The sequence below is a fragment of the Gambusia affinis genome, linkage group LG15 (genome assembly GCF_019740435.1).
Source record: "Gambusia affinis linkage group LG15, SWU_Gaff_1.0, whole genome shotgun sequence".
NCBI classification, from domain to species: Eukaryota; Metazoa; Chordata; class Actinopteri; order Cyprinodontiformes; family Poeciliidae; genus Gambusia; species Gambusia affinis.
Genome location: NC_057882.1, coordinates 12,926,536 through 12,940,002, shown reverse-complemented (window position 1 = coordinate 12,940,002; position 13,467 = coordinate 12,926,536). Strand labels below are relative to the sequence as shown.

At 41.0% G+C, this 13,467-nt stretch overlaps 2 protein-coding genes across 8 annotated transcripts; one reads left to right on the top strand and one right to left on the bottom strand.

Moving 5' to 3' along the window:
- Positions 1–29: 29 nt before the first annotated feature.
- ccdc61 (coiled-coil domain containing 61) lies at positions 30–11,490 on the bottom strand. Of its 7 annotated transcripts, XR_006372908.1 has the most exons (14): positions 6,984–7,217; positions 5,708–5,870; positions 5,533–5,615; positions 4,666–4,826; positions 4,422–4,574; positions 3,595–3,802; positions 3,416–3,516; positions 3,093–3,313; positions 2,356–2,434; positions 2,063–2,260; positions 1,956–1,989; positions 1,698–1,761; positions 1,013–1,233; positions 30–578 (listed from the first exon to the last, which is right to left on the bottom strand). XR_006372908.1 is itself a non-coding variant. In XM_044140319.1 (13 exons), the coding sequence occupies exons 2-13, from the start codon at positions 5,853–5,855 to the stop codon at positions 1,139–1,141; spliced, it is 1,545 nt and encodes a 514-aa protein (XP_043996254.1). In that variant the 5' UTR covers positions 5,856–5,870; positions 11,353–11,490; the 3' UTR covers positions 30–1,138. The 7 variants fall into 7 exon arrangements, 6 of the variants coding, with proteins under 6 accessions (XP_043996254.1, XP_043996253.1, XP_043996258.1 ...); XM_044140319.1 differs by lacking the exon at positions 6,984–7,217 and adding an exon at positions 11,353–11,490 and having other exon boundaries at positions 30–1,233; XM_044140318.1 differs by having other exon boundaries at positions 30–1,233.
- On the top strand, positions 9,779–13,213 carry kcnk12l (potassium channel, subfamily K, member 12 like). Its single transcript, XM_044140325.1, has 2 exons — positions 9,779–10,795; positions 11,356–13,213. The coding sequence occupies exons 1-2, from the start codon at positions 10,402–10,404 to the stop codon at positions 12,330–12,332; spliced, it is 1,371 nt and encodes a 456-aa protein (XP_043996260.1). The 5' UTR covers positions 9,779–10,401; the 3' UTR covers positions 12,333–13,213.
- Positions 13,214–13,467: the final 254 nt, after the last annotated feature.

Here is a 13,467-nt window from a genome sequence, read left to right as displayed (position 1 = left end):
TACTTTTGCAATGATACCTGATTGCAGCATCTGTATTTAAATTTTCAGTCTGCTGATCTGCTTTTTAATTTAAACCCCAAGATGCCAAAAATCCCACTAACACAGTCTTTGACTATCTTCACTTATTCCTGACAGAAATAAAGACCACCGATACAAAATAGAAACATTTTTTCTCAAAAGTTGTATTTTTTATAATCTTTAGGACGTACAAAAGGCAAATAGAAAAAAAAAAAAAGAATAAAAGTAACAGTCAGTTTGCACACAATTTGGTTAAAAAAAATTTGGCCATTTTACAGTTTGTAAACAGCATTAAGTCAGATCAGGTTACTTTCCCACACAAGGTTTGGGTTTATTGAAATGGGATTAAAGCAAGTAAAACTTCAATATTAATGCACATGTGGATCAGTTATGGTGGTAAAATACACTGGAAACCTTCAGACTCAAACAGAAGAAAACAAAATTTTAAAAAACTTGTGAAAAACGTAGTTTTGGCAGGAATCACATTTTTAACAGGTAGCATACCTGTTAAAATTTGGCAGCATGCAAATCTGCCTTGCATTTGACATTGCTCCTGGAATCTATCCCAGCATGCATTGGAGAGAAAGACAAAAGACCATGTTCAACATGACAATAAAAACAATACAACAGATTTAGTCAGGTTCATCTCCAGAGATAATTTGTAGAAATGTACATATTATGACGGCACACTGTGATGAGAGACATATGACCCATTTATCTTCTCTATTCTGTACTGAGGACGGATGAAGAATTGTAAACACAAAAGGACACCTAACGTTGCAATTTTAATATATCATAATAGTTAAAAAAAAAAACAACCTCAAAATAAAACATCAACCAAAACTCCTGCAAACATGCACAAGTTTGACCGACTTTAAAACGACCAACAATTTCCACATAGAATCAGTCATATTTAAATTATTTAAGAATTTAAGACATAAAAAAAAAGACATAAAAACAGTCCAGTGACCTTCACAGTGATGGTTGTAGATACCTGCAGTAATGGTGATCAGCCTCCAGAGGGAGCTACAGTCTCTCGCTAGAACACAACCAGCTGGTCCTGTTTGGTCCAGGATGTGTTCCTCCGACAGCCTGGCTCACACGCGGCTCCCGCAGCCGTCTAGTGTCCTGTGTCCAGGTCCTGCATGTATTCCTGAAGTGCCTGCAGCCTTGCATCAATCTCTGACAGCTCAGCCCCAGTGTCTATGGAGCTCTCTGTGGTTTGGACATCGAATGATTACTACACAAATAGCATCAACTAAGACTTTATTAAGTGTTTTCCGGCCACATTGTGCTAAACTTTATATATCAAATATAAGACTTTTACTTCCTAATTTAACACCTTGAAATTGGGCCTCTGTCTCTTTAAGAAACTCTGGCTAAGCCTTTTGTCTTGTTTTTATCAGTTTCACTGAGAAGTAGCTGTTAGGAGCTCAAATGATGAGCAGTTCCACCAGGATTTTGCTAACTAATGCTGAAGGGGCAGAGTGTTTTGCACATGCCATGGGAAATTAAATTATTTCTCAAACATGCATGAAAGAATCAAAGCAGCTCCAGGTGTGTTTTCCAAGAGGAAATAACATTATAACATGACATAAAACCCACCAAAAAAGAAGTAAATTTTACATAACACTGCCCCTTTAAAAAGAAGAAGAAGAAAAAAGAATTAATGAATTTACCTTTGTCTTTTATTCTGTGGGTTGGAGTGCTACTTAATGGCTTTCTGGTTAAAAGGCCTCGAGACTGAAACAGAAAATAGAAACAAGAAACCATTAATTTTACATGCAAAAGGGGAAAAAAAGGCACAAATGGATTAATCAGAAGTACTGTTTTTATAGCTCTGATGATTTTGTAACTTCATTTAATTCAATTTTTTTTTTTTTTTTTTATCAAATATAGTCTACATTTACCCACTCACTATCAAGTTAATTACTCACCATATTAGGTCCATTGTATGTCTGTTTTCGTCCCCTGTAAAAAGAATTAAGGATTAAAATAGCTCAGACACTTTTCTGAAGACTCATTTCCAGTGCAGTCCCAGTACCTGAAACGTGTTTTGGCCCTTTCATCCATGTCTGCTAATGAGCTGTCAGAGGAGTTCCTGCTGCCTCTACGCTCCAGTGACAGGCTCCTTCCTCTGCTTCCGGCCCGGACAGCCTGAGGATAAGCCTCCCTGGACCGGGAGCGGCCCCGCTCCGGGAGCATCGGGGAATTTAGGATTTCCCGCCGCACCTTCCGCTGTCTGGCAATTAAAAAAAGTAAATTAAAAGGTGTTAATAAATTCACCTGCTGCAACAAATACAGAGCCAATAAAATGTAAAATGTATAGGAACCGACTTTTGGAGTTCTGCCTCTCTCTGCCTGCGCTGCCTGTCCTGGATGTAGGCAGTGGGGTCAAAGCGAGGAACCCGAGACCCTGCGCGACACACGGTGACAGTACAAGAGAGTGGGGATCATTAATGACTGAAAAATAATTTATAAAGACATTCACATTATATATTTGCTTGCGTGAAAACAAAAAATGGAGTAGTTTAATTGTTGAGTGTCGCTTTTTCTCAGGCTAAGTAGTCCTTGGTCATTTTGCTGATTTAACTATGGAAAACTGGCACCAGTGTGTTGAGTGTGCGTCTTGTTGCATTAATGCTGCGTTCCAGTTGTACTTGAAACTGGGAAATTCAGACTTCCCAGTCAGAAAAATCAACTGGAACGTCCTTCGTCCTCGGAGCCTGGCAGCAACTCCAACTACCCCAGGTTAAGGCTTGTAAGGCGGACTTTGCATCAGCAAACGTCCGTTTAAAAATCAATGTTGCATGTAATGGCTGCAACAATAAACTGCAAAAAATATAAGCAGTGTTTGCTTTTGGAAAGTAAAACTAAAATTTAAGTTTATAAGAGCTATCGGAATCCATTTTTTATAGGCGTCGCCATTTTAAATTCCTACTCCTTAACTAAAACGCTGTTTCTTCAGGTCTGACGTCAAACCCAGCTCTGAGTTCCCACTTCTCAGGTAACTTGAACGCAGCATTAACTTAAAACAACGTTTTCCATCACCATAAAAAATTAGCAGTACGTACTGGTGGGTGAAGGCGACGGCCTCAGCATGTGAGGACGTGATCCCGACGAATCCGACCTTCTTTCCCTCTCCCCTGTCCGCAGTCTTCTGTCCTCCAGCCGCTCTCTGGACCCGGAGCGAGCCCTGACCCCTCCGTACCCAGTACTCCTCTCACGCGACAGCGACCGATAGACCTCCCCGTCAACTCGAGAGCTGATGCGACCCGAAACAGGCGTCACTCTGCTGCAGAACGCGAACACTCAGTGAGTCCTCACACGCCGAGTGCTCCGTCCACAATGAAAGCGAATGAATGAATGAAAGAGAAGGAAAGTAAAGATATAGTACACGCTTAGATTGTCTAACCCTCGCCGAAGGAACGCCAGCTCATTGGTGAGGCTCTTGACCCGAACGCGGAGCGCGCACTCTGAAGCTCTCAACTCCTCCAACTAGAAAACGAAGGAGGGAGGTTAAAACCAGCAGAGAAACAAAGTAAACATCAGCGATGTTACCCAGTGAACTTTCACCTGCTCCATTAGGAGTCGCTGTTCTTGGCACCTTTTGCTGGTGGAGCGTTGATTTTTGGCCCTCTCCTTGATGAGCTGCTCCTCCAGCGTCCGCACCACCTCTTTGACCCTCCAGTCTCCTCTGCCCAGTTCAGAGCTACTCCCACTCATTTGCAGTCTCTCCAGAGTCCTGGCCATGGCTTCCTTTTCTTCTTTCACTGCAGCAAGCCTTCAGGGAAAACAGTAGTGTCAAAAAAAATAACACTACTGTTACTGTAGGGGGTGGGGGGGGTCGTTCTAATTTGTTCTGACCGATTAGAACTCCAAAACACAACAATTATCTCTGATTTTAGTTCATTAAGCTACCTAGTCACGTTACCGGTTCAAAACCCTAAGTACTCACAGAAACCCATTTACTTGCTGTACTTTTACATAAACATTCTCCTTCTTAAAAATTGTGCTGTTTTCAATTACAGCATTAAACCTGCTGTATAATTACAATAAATCTGGCTGAAAACCAGCAACAGTCAGTATCAGCTGATGGTTTTTTCCCCCCCCCGATCGGGTTGGAACAGAATGCTCTTGCTGACCAACCAAATATTCAAATCCTCACATCATAAAGTGTGTTGAATAAATATTCACTTTAACTTGTCACCAAAACTCTAATGCATTTTTTGGGGTGTTAATGTGACAAAAGGAAGTATTACAGAATAGAGAAGAAGGAGGAGAATAGAAATGTTTTTTTTTTAAATTACAACAAAAAAAAAGAGATAAGCAAGATGAAAAACCAAAATAGCTCAACACATCTTTAGACTCCTGAATTCAACAGAGAGATTAAAGCGACCTACTCTTGTCGGAGACGGTGCATTTCCAGATCTGTAGATTTGCCGCCTCCATGGGAGGTGAGCGCACTGATCTCAGCCCTGAGGGCTCGGATCTCCTTCTGCAGGCTAGCTGGGTCAGGCTTTCCCACATACGGCAACGGCAAAGGGTAGTGTATCCTACAAATACAACAGAATTAAATGCAACGATTCAAAAATGAAATCTAGGTCCAAGGGAGGACAGAACAACATTCCATACGGAGATCCAAACCTGTCAAACTCCACTGTGTAAATGAGGATGAGGTATCGCTTGGTGGTGAGAGCTGACTGCTGCTGGTGGCCACGAGGACGACTGACCACTCCCGCTTTTCTGTTACGCAGCAGCTCCAGGTCAGCATAGGTCAGGAGGTCAAGGGTGACAGAATCACTTGTCTGGAAAGAGAAACTGTAGTTAGATGGAGCCTGTTTCCTTTCATCATCTGATAAGCACACACCTCAAACACTGCTGGATCATTTCCTGTTACAAGCATGAACACATGTTTAACTCCATGTAGTCAGAAATAACTAATTTTATTTTGATTTTCAAAAAATTCCAAATGAAGTCTCAAATTCTAATTTAAATATGTCAAATTCAACAAAATTAAATGCAAGTCCTTAGTAGCTAAAATAAGCATAACTTAATATGTAAGAAGGTAATTAAGTGTCTCCAATACATCCCTCTGTGTGTGTTGAACAGCATTAGTCTGAGTGGTTGTTTGATGTGAATTTGCGACATCAGGCAACAATATAGGCAAGTAGCAGATATGTGTCTGTGGACGCCGTTGTTCATTTTGCAAAAATTGTTTTATACGTTGAGTAAGTTGAACTGGATTTGTTCATCTGGTGGGATTCGAGTGCTTTTCTTCTACTATTGTCAGTGTGTTAATTTTTTTGTTTGTTTGAAGCAGCTAACAAATCTCTGTCTGTGAGAAATGTTCTGCTCGAGAGGGCAGAACATTTCTCACTCAACTGGAAACACTGAACTCCAGTGAACGACCCTCCTCATCGGCCAGCATCGCCCCAAGCAAACCTTCCATTACTACTATTACTACTCAAACTCTAAACAGTTAGGACATCTAAAAAAAATACAGCACTGCACCTTCCTCACAGCAGATTCCAACATGCTGCAGAAAATAGGAAACTGTTTGAAGTTGCCAGTTTTGCGAGTGAGATCTTCAATGTCTAACAAAAAAAATAAGAAAAAATGAAATCAATATAAACACAAGCACAATCTGTGTCATGTGGGACATGTGTTATTTAAATAAACCACTTACACACAGGATCAAACTCCCCCCGCCACTGATCTGCTGTCACAGAGTCAGAGATTTCCACAGTCAGCAAATTCTTATCCAGTTCGATCTTCACAGAAAACTCCACTCCTCGAAACACGATGTCCTCCATCAACTCAGAGCCGTCTTCCATCTCTCTAGACCTGCACTGGAGAGAATAATGCAAAATTGTCTTTAATCAAAAAATACAAATTAATAGTAATTGATAAAATAGAACAGGAATTGGTTACTTTATCTGCCAGCTGTGTTACAGTTTACACAAAAGGAGCTTCAAAGAGTATTTAGAGCACGACAATGAGCCTGATCACAATTAAAATATGTACTTTACTTTCCAAAAAAACATCTGTAAAATGTATATACAACAGGCACAACATGTTAGTTAACCCCCCCCCCCCCGTACTGTACTATAAAGTTTAAAGGTTAATTATACTTGCTAAAAGTTGGCAAATTGATCAAATTGTGTACATCTTATCAGACATGCTCTGTTATAGGTTGCAATCACAGTCAAGTTTTTCCATATGGTAAAATTCTGATTTGTATTTTACTGTACAAAAACCCAAACAAAAACAACATTTGATATAGGGGGGTTTTGTACTGTGTATATCCATTAAGCTAATATTACTAGGCAATAATTTTCTCTATTTATCAATCTACAAAATTTACCAGTTTTTTATTCTGTTTTAATCAAAAACGCCACACGGGGCAGTAGTGAGCAGAATCGATGTCTAAGACTTGACATTTTCATTTATCCTGTAAAAATATAAAAAAATATGCATAAGACGTAAGGTACTCATTTAACATCGGAAGGGATGATTTTAGGGAGTAAGTTATTAACTACATCATCAATGTGGCGTATAGTCCTGTTAGGATTATTGCGCTTCACTTCACTTTCTCTGGTCACAGCGAGTCTGTAAACATATTCTTAATCGCAGTATTAAACTAAGTGAACTTGAAACATATAAAGCCTGACAAAGACAATAACTTTGTTTTAACAGAGGCTTTGGAAAGCTGATAATAAGCTGCTGAGATGCAAATGTTTTCATCTTCAGACCAGCGGTCAGCTAGCGACTGTTACCGCGTCCGCTGCAGTCAAATTAACTGACCAACGTTAGCTAAGTGTAGCTAGCACAGACATCACTAAATAGTTAGGGCTAATTGTTTAAATTTGCAATACATTTAGCTTGAAAAGAGACGCATTTGGGTCGCGAAACCGTGTTCGGAGTGAAAACACAGCAAACAAACAATTGTAGGTTAACAGTACCTTGAGTTGCAGTGATAATCCTGACCGTGTCAAGCTGTCAAAGCATAGCTGTTGGGAAACCGTCGAGAGGAACTCGCTTACAGAGCTCAATGAAACCTGAAGGCAGTAAATTGGGATTGCTCTCAGGTCCCAAACAAGTTGTAATCCATTGGTAAACCACAGCGGACACCAGAGCGGTTCAACAACCGGGAACCGTTAAATTCTTCTTCGTCAGTGCTGATCTACCTCTGCTTCCCGAGATTTGTCGTTCACCAAGCGCAATACTGACACCTAGAGGCACCGGAGAGACATTGCCAAAACAAGACCACTTGATAAGGAGACATGAGTCAGAAACAGGAACACAGAGTGAATACTAATTGTATTTTACTCAATCACATTTATTTGAGCAACTATTTAAAATAAAAAATATAAACTATACTTTGTACTTACACTTAGTTAATTTTAACCCTCCTATTGTCCTAAAATAACATTTAGTGGATCTTTGGGGAGTTTTAACACAGTGGCGAGTCATTTTGACCCGAGGACAACAGGACGGTTAAGAAGAACTAGAAGTATGTCCACTCTATCCACTGTGATTAGCTTCAACTAATAAAGAACAAGCTTGTTTTTATTATAAATGCACCAGAAGAAAACATATAGTTTATTTAAATGAGATGTCTTGTTTGTGCACAAGCTTTGTTGTTTTTATGTTATTCTCTGCTGAGCCTTTTGCGCTATTAGGAGGTCATCATAATTATACAGTAAATTGCATAAATTGTCAATGGCATTCCTTTAACTTTGTCCTAAAATACATGTACATTACTTACTGTAAGTTTTAGTTTTGTAAGTTTTATATTGAAATAAATTGATTTACTTCCTTTTTCTCGAGAAAGGAACTACCCAAATATAAAAAAGAATACTATATTCAGAGCCTAACAGAACACATTTTATTGTAAGAGTGCGGAGAGAAGGAGAATATGTGTGCTTTATTGCATTAAATCTGAGCACAGAAACAAAAACTTGAGATACAAGCGTAACATTTAAAACAAGATGTTTTCTGTTTCTGGACTCAACTTTGTAAAAAAATACAGTCCTCATTTGAATGTAATGCCATTCAAAGTAAAAACAGTCTGCTTTAACAGTTCCTCCAAATTCTGTAGAAATGATGACAAGCATTTGTAATATCCTGTATTTCTGCAGCAGAAAATTATTTTTGTGGGGATTGTTCTATTGAAAGACACCTGCAAAAATGTTGAAATCATCTTTGATGTTTCACCTAATCTAGTGTTTGCGATAACCACACCTACTCAAACTACCAATGAAACAGGACCAAACACAGTCTGCAGCCTCTGCAGCAGATGTCTGACCTCCCCACACACCTCCCACTGTCTTCCTTTGACCCGCAGGCTATTTCAGGAAACACAGACTTCCCCAATTATAACCTACAAATAGAACTTCTCTGAGTGGAGAGTTGTTTTACCGACACAAACATTTATTGATAGAAATACCTGAGGAATCAGGTCAATCACCACAATAACACGAGGCATACTCAACATTGGAAGGCATCAATATTTTCAGTGTCCCAACAACACAAGCCAATATTTACATAGGTCACAATGGTCAACTTGAATCCAACTCAAGCATCTTCTACCATGTTTGCTGGTAGAAGACTTGTACATTCCACAAGTCTTAGTGACTTGTGGAATACTGCAAACAGGACTTCTTATGGTATTTTTTTGTTTTGCTTTCATTTTTTTCTTCTTAGAAATTTTTAAACAGGGCCAGATTTGTGAGGTGCAGCTAAAAGTACCATCAATTTGATTTGTCCCCCTCTGCAGCTCCTTCAGAGCTAACATCCGATTCTTGGCTGCATGTCTGGTTACTGCTCTCCGTGGCCGATGGTCTCCAATGGCCATGTCAGGGTAGGGTTGCAGTTTTGCCATGCAAATTTTTGAAAGAAGAACAGAGCTTTGTGAAATGGGACATTGTTTGGTGTCTGTTTTAATCTTCCCCACATTTCTCTCTGACTTATCTGCTGTGTTCGTTAGTCGCCATGATGCTGTTTGTCCCTAATGTCCTACGGATCTCAGAGACACGGGGAAGTGTTTATCCTTCATTTAAACTGGCAACAAACTACATTGCAGTTGGAGGTTCTAACATGTCAAAATCTGCATGCATACTATTAAAACAAACTATGATCAATTTTCAAAACTTGCAAGAACGGGTGCAAAACACCTGCATGTTGCTTTGCTGGTTTGCTCAGTTAAAGATCCCCACAAAGGAAATAATAATTGTATTTTTTTTTTCTTTTGCTGTGTAACTTCTTGAAAAATAGCACAAGGCAAAGACCAATGGCTTTCTTCATATTAAGGCAGATGGGCAGTGTGTCTTCCACACCTGCCCAATGCTGTCATCAGTGGGCTGGTGGGGAGGGGAACCCATAACCTTACCTGCAGCACCAGACAAGATTAAAGGGATGAACAAACAGAAAACCTAATGCTCATGCTCAGTCCATCCTCCCACACAGTCTGCAGAACAACAAAAAGCCACTTAGTGGGTCTGCAAGCTGCATCATGATCCTAAAACCAGAGGCGGAAAACAATGTTTCCAACACTCTAACGTCATTACAGTGATCTGCCAAACCACACAATGGTTTCGCTTTTAATAGTTTTAATTAATCCTGTTTAATTAGAAGAAAGCCATTTGTGTCTGGATAGCCGGCACAATCAAGTGTCTTAATCAACAGTTATATGAGTGAAGTTTTTTTTAGCCCAGTTTGGCCAATCTGGGACGTTGTAAATGTGTAAAATCAAGAGAAACACTTTAACAATGAAGAGAGAACTATATCACTCAGGGCGGTGTCAAAAGAAGATGGTTTTTATAGGAGATGATGATGTCACTGTATGACAGATGAAACATCAGACAGACACACACACACACACGCAAACACACACCCCAAAACTCAAGAGGCTTCTTGTCATTGTTCAGCTCACACATGGAAGAAGCGCACACTAACCAGCTGTGCTCTGGGGAGCGGACTCTCAACATCCAGGTAGAATAAAGACAAGTTTTATATTTTGTTTGTTTAATGACCTTTGGCTTGCATGTAAAATGTTATGATTTTGTAACGGTTCCTTTTCTTCAAGTGTTAATTTTCCACTCTTACAGTCCTTACGAGGTTCTAATTCAGTCAAAGTTAGTCATGTTTTCACTTTGATTTGTTGAGACATGGCGAAGATTAATCTAAATCATCTAAAAGGTTTACACTTGCAACAGCTACTGATTGATCTGCATCTTTTTGTGCGTTGTTCCAGATTTTCCACGATGAAATAGTCAAAGCAGCCCTCGGCGCATTTATCCTTTTCAATTGGCTTTCTTTGCAAAAAATGCAAGTAAACCGTGTTTGACTTGTGGGGACCTGGCGGAGGGGTGGAGGTGCATGCTTCTGCAGTGGCGTCTCTGTGCATCGGCTGTGCTCATGGCTCAGAGGAGGGCTGCAGGTGGCTGCTGCTGCTGCTGCTGCTCCCGGGCTCCCCTGAACGAAGACAACGCTCGTTTCTGCTTGCTGGCCGGCCTCATCCTCCTCTACTTGCTGTGCGGAGCGGCTATCTTCTCGGCTTTGGAGCACCCATTTGAGATCCGCGCCCGGCTTCTCTGGAAGCAGCAGCTGGAGAACTTCACGAGGCGGTACAGGGTCAACCTGGGCGCCCTGCACACCCTGCTGCGGCAGTACGAGCAGGCGAACGGAGCAGGGATCAGAGTGGATGCGTTGAGGCCACGCTGGGACTTTTCTGGAGCTTTTTACTTCGTGGGCACTGTGGTCTCTACTATTGGTAATGACTCACTTTTATGCACTTTAAGTTGTCTTAAATCTTCAGTAATTGAGGCAATAATTGTAAAGATACTGCCGCCGCTGACTTTAACTGAGTAATGTTTGAAGAGGGTGCTGGGGTTTTCTTCAGATCTAACCAAATTGGTGTTAAACTTTTGTGTAGCAAAACAATTTGTAAATAAAAGTGACTTTTAATGAGGTCATTGAACAGGGTCTGATATCAGTCTACTGTACTACATTTGTGCTGGTTTGTGCAGTAAAAAGATTAGAATAATAAAAACTTTCTAGAGGTCAACAGAGATAAACATAACCAAACAAAATTGATATAGATTGCTTGTGTCACGTTTGTGACAATTAAAATTTTAGTAGCACAGTCGATTGATACCCTATTTTGTCTGATTTTGTAAATGTGGTGGAGGGTGCTGGTTGACCTTTGATGACCTCTGGAAGCATTTTTATGAAGTGATCACAGCACAAGCAAAAGCTTTTGCTGCAAAATTGTTTACAGCAATTTTGTTTGATTAAAAAACTTCACTCAGTTTTTTTTTTGGACCTTACCAGGTTTTGGCATGACCACACCGGCAACCATCGCCGGAAAGATATTCCTCATCTTCTACGGCCTCATTGGTTGTGCAGCCACCATCCTCTTCTTCAACCTCTTCCTCGAAAGGATCATCACCATGCTGGCATACATCATGCGCTGGTGTCATGAGCGGCGGTTGAGGTGCGGAGGAGCGGGTGTGGCTTCGAGCAGAGAGGAGTCATCCGGTGAAGAGGACAGCCTAGAAGGCTGGAAACCATCAGTCTATTACGTGATGCTAATTCTGGGACTGGCGTCTGTTGTGATTGCCTGCAGCGCCTCCACCCTGTACAGCACCATGGAGAACTGGAGCTACGTCGACTCCCTCTATTTCTGCTTTGTGGCATTCAGCACCATCGGCTTTGGGGACCTGGTGAGCAGTCAGAGGGAGCGCTATGAATCCCAAGGGGCCTACCGGCTCGGAAACTGCCTTTTCATCCTGATGGGAGTGTGCTGTATCTACTCGCTCTTCAATGTCATTTCTATCATTATCAAGCAAACGCTCAACTGGATCCTGGGGAAGCTGGCCTGCTCTGGGCAACGCAAGCTCTGTTCCTGCCCCTGCCTTCGAGGTAAGAAGCAAAGCCAGAGGGGTCCAGCGGCACGCCTCAGACTCAAGCGAGTGAAACGCAACGCTGTGCAGCCTGCCTCCGCCCAGTGCCCCATGGGAAGGCAATGCTACACGGACGGCTCTGTGGAAAGTGTGTGTGACAGCGAGACAGACGCTGGTCCAGGCGCTGAAGTGCACCTGGGCCGTCGTCTGTCTGGAGAGATGATCTCTGTCAACGAGTTCATGGTGTCCAATAAGGTATCTCTGGCATTGCTGCAAAAGCAGTTGAGTGAAACTGCTCACCAAGGGCCACGGCAGAGCTACGGGCACCAGAACGGGTTTTCTGGAGGGGTGGGGGCCTTGGGAATTATGAACAATCGCCTGCAGGAAACCAGTGTGGATAGATAGCATCATTGCTTTGGGCTCTTTAGAAAACGATTGGAAAACCATCTGCTATGCAGATAGGATAGCTTTGTCCTATCTGCATTTGAAAACCAAATCATGTGAATTCTGACTGTTTTTGCCCCAAGTGCAGTAGATTAGCTCAGTTGAGAGAACAGCGGACTTTCATAGTAAACTCTGCAAAGCAAGTAAGTGATCATTTTATTTGGCGGGGCGAGAAAAGAAATGACATTTTTAGCTTAAAAAGGACTTCTGAAGAGGGGCTCGCAGTCATCAAGTGACTGACTCATACCAAAGCAATCAGGCGAAAGAAGCAGTGAAGGACCACTTAAAGGAGGCTGCTGATTTGAAGAATGCTGCACATGTTGCTGGACCTCACAGAACAGAGAGGGTTGTATCAGATCATAGCAGTTAATAATGTGCAAACGCAATATCTACCACCGCTTCTTAGCTATCCATTTCAAACGTAAAATAATTAAAATGTGACATGGATTTAAAAATAGCTCCTGCAGAACTATAGAAAGGCTAGCAAACAGCAAAAAGGAGACATTTTAATTTGTCGATTGCTCACAAAGCACCCATATTAGTAGTCATTTAAATTCATAGTCATCTTGAAGAAGATCCAGGGCTTTCAGCAGAGAACATCTAATCAAATGTGGCTTGTAAAGGACACTCCTGTGTCAATAAGTGCCACATAAGTAGTCAAGCTATCATATAAACATAGAGAGAAAAGCTTAAGCGATCCACAGCGAACTCTTAAGAGATCCTTTACTATGCAAGGATAGAGGTATACATTTATGGCAAGTAGCATTAATGTGGCGTGTTTTTAACAGACATTTTATTTTGACAGTTCAAAGTTTTTTTCTTACGTTTTTGTTTCAATAAAGAAACATTTTTGGCAAAAGTTGTCAACTAATTTAGTAAGTTTGACAGTTTTATTTTATTGTTGTGAGACAGAATCCGGAATTAATTGTAAATAAATGTTAAAGATCTACCATTTGTTAATCAAAAAAGTGTCAAATCTCCAGGAAAACAGATTTTAATACTTGTGGATTGTTGTTGTTTTTTTTTGATAAGTGTTGCAGGAAGACTTTTTCTGTTGCTGCTCACCGAGTTTACACACATCTCAGGAGGGAATTTA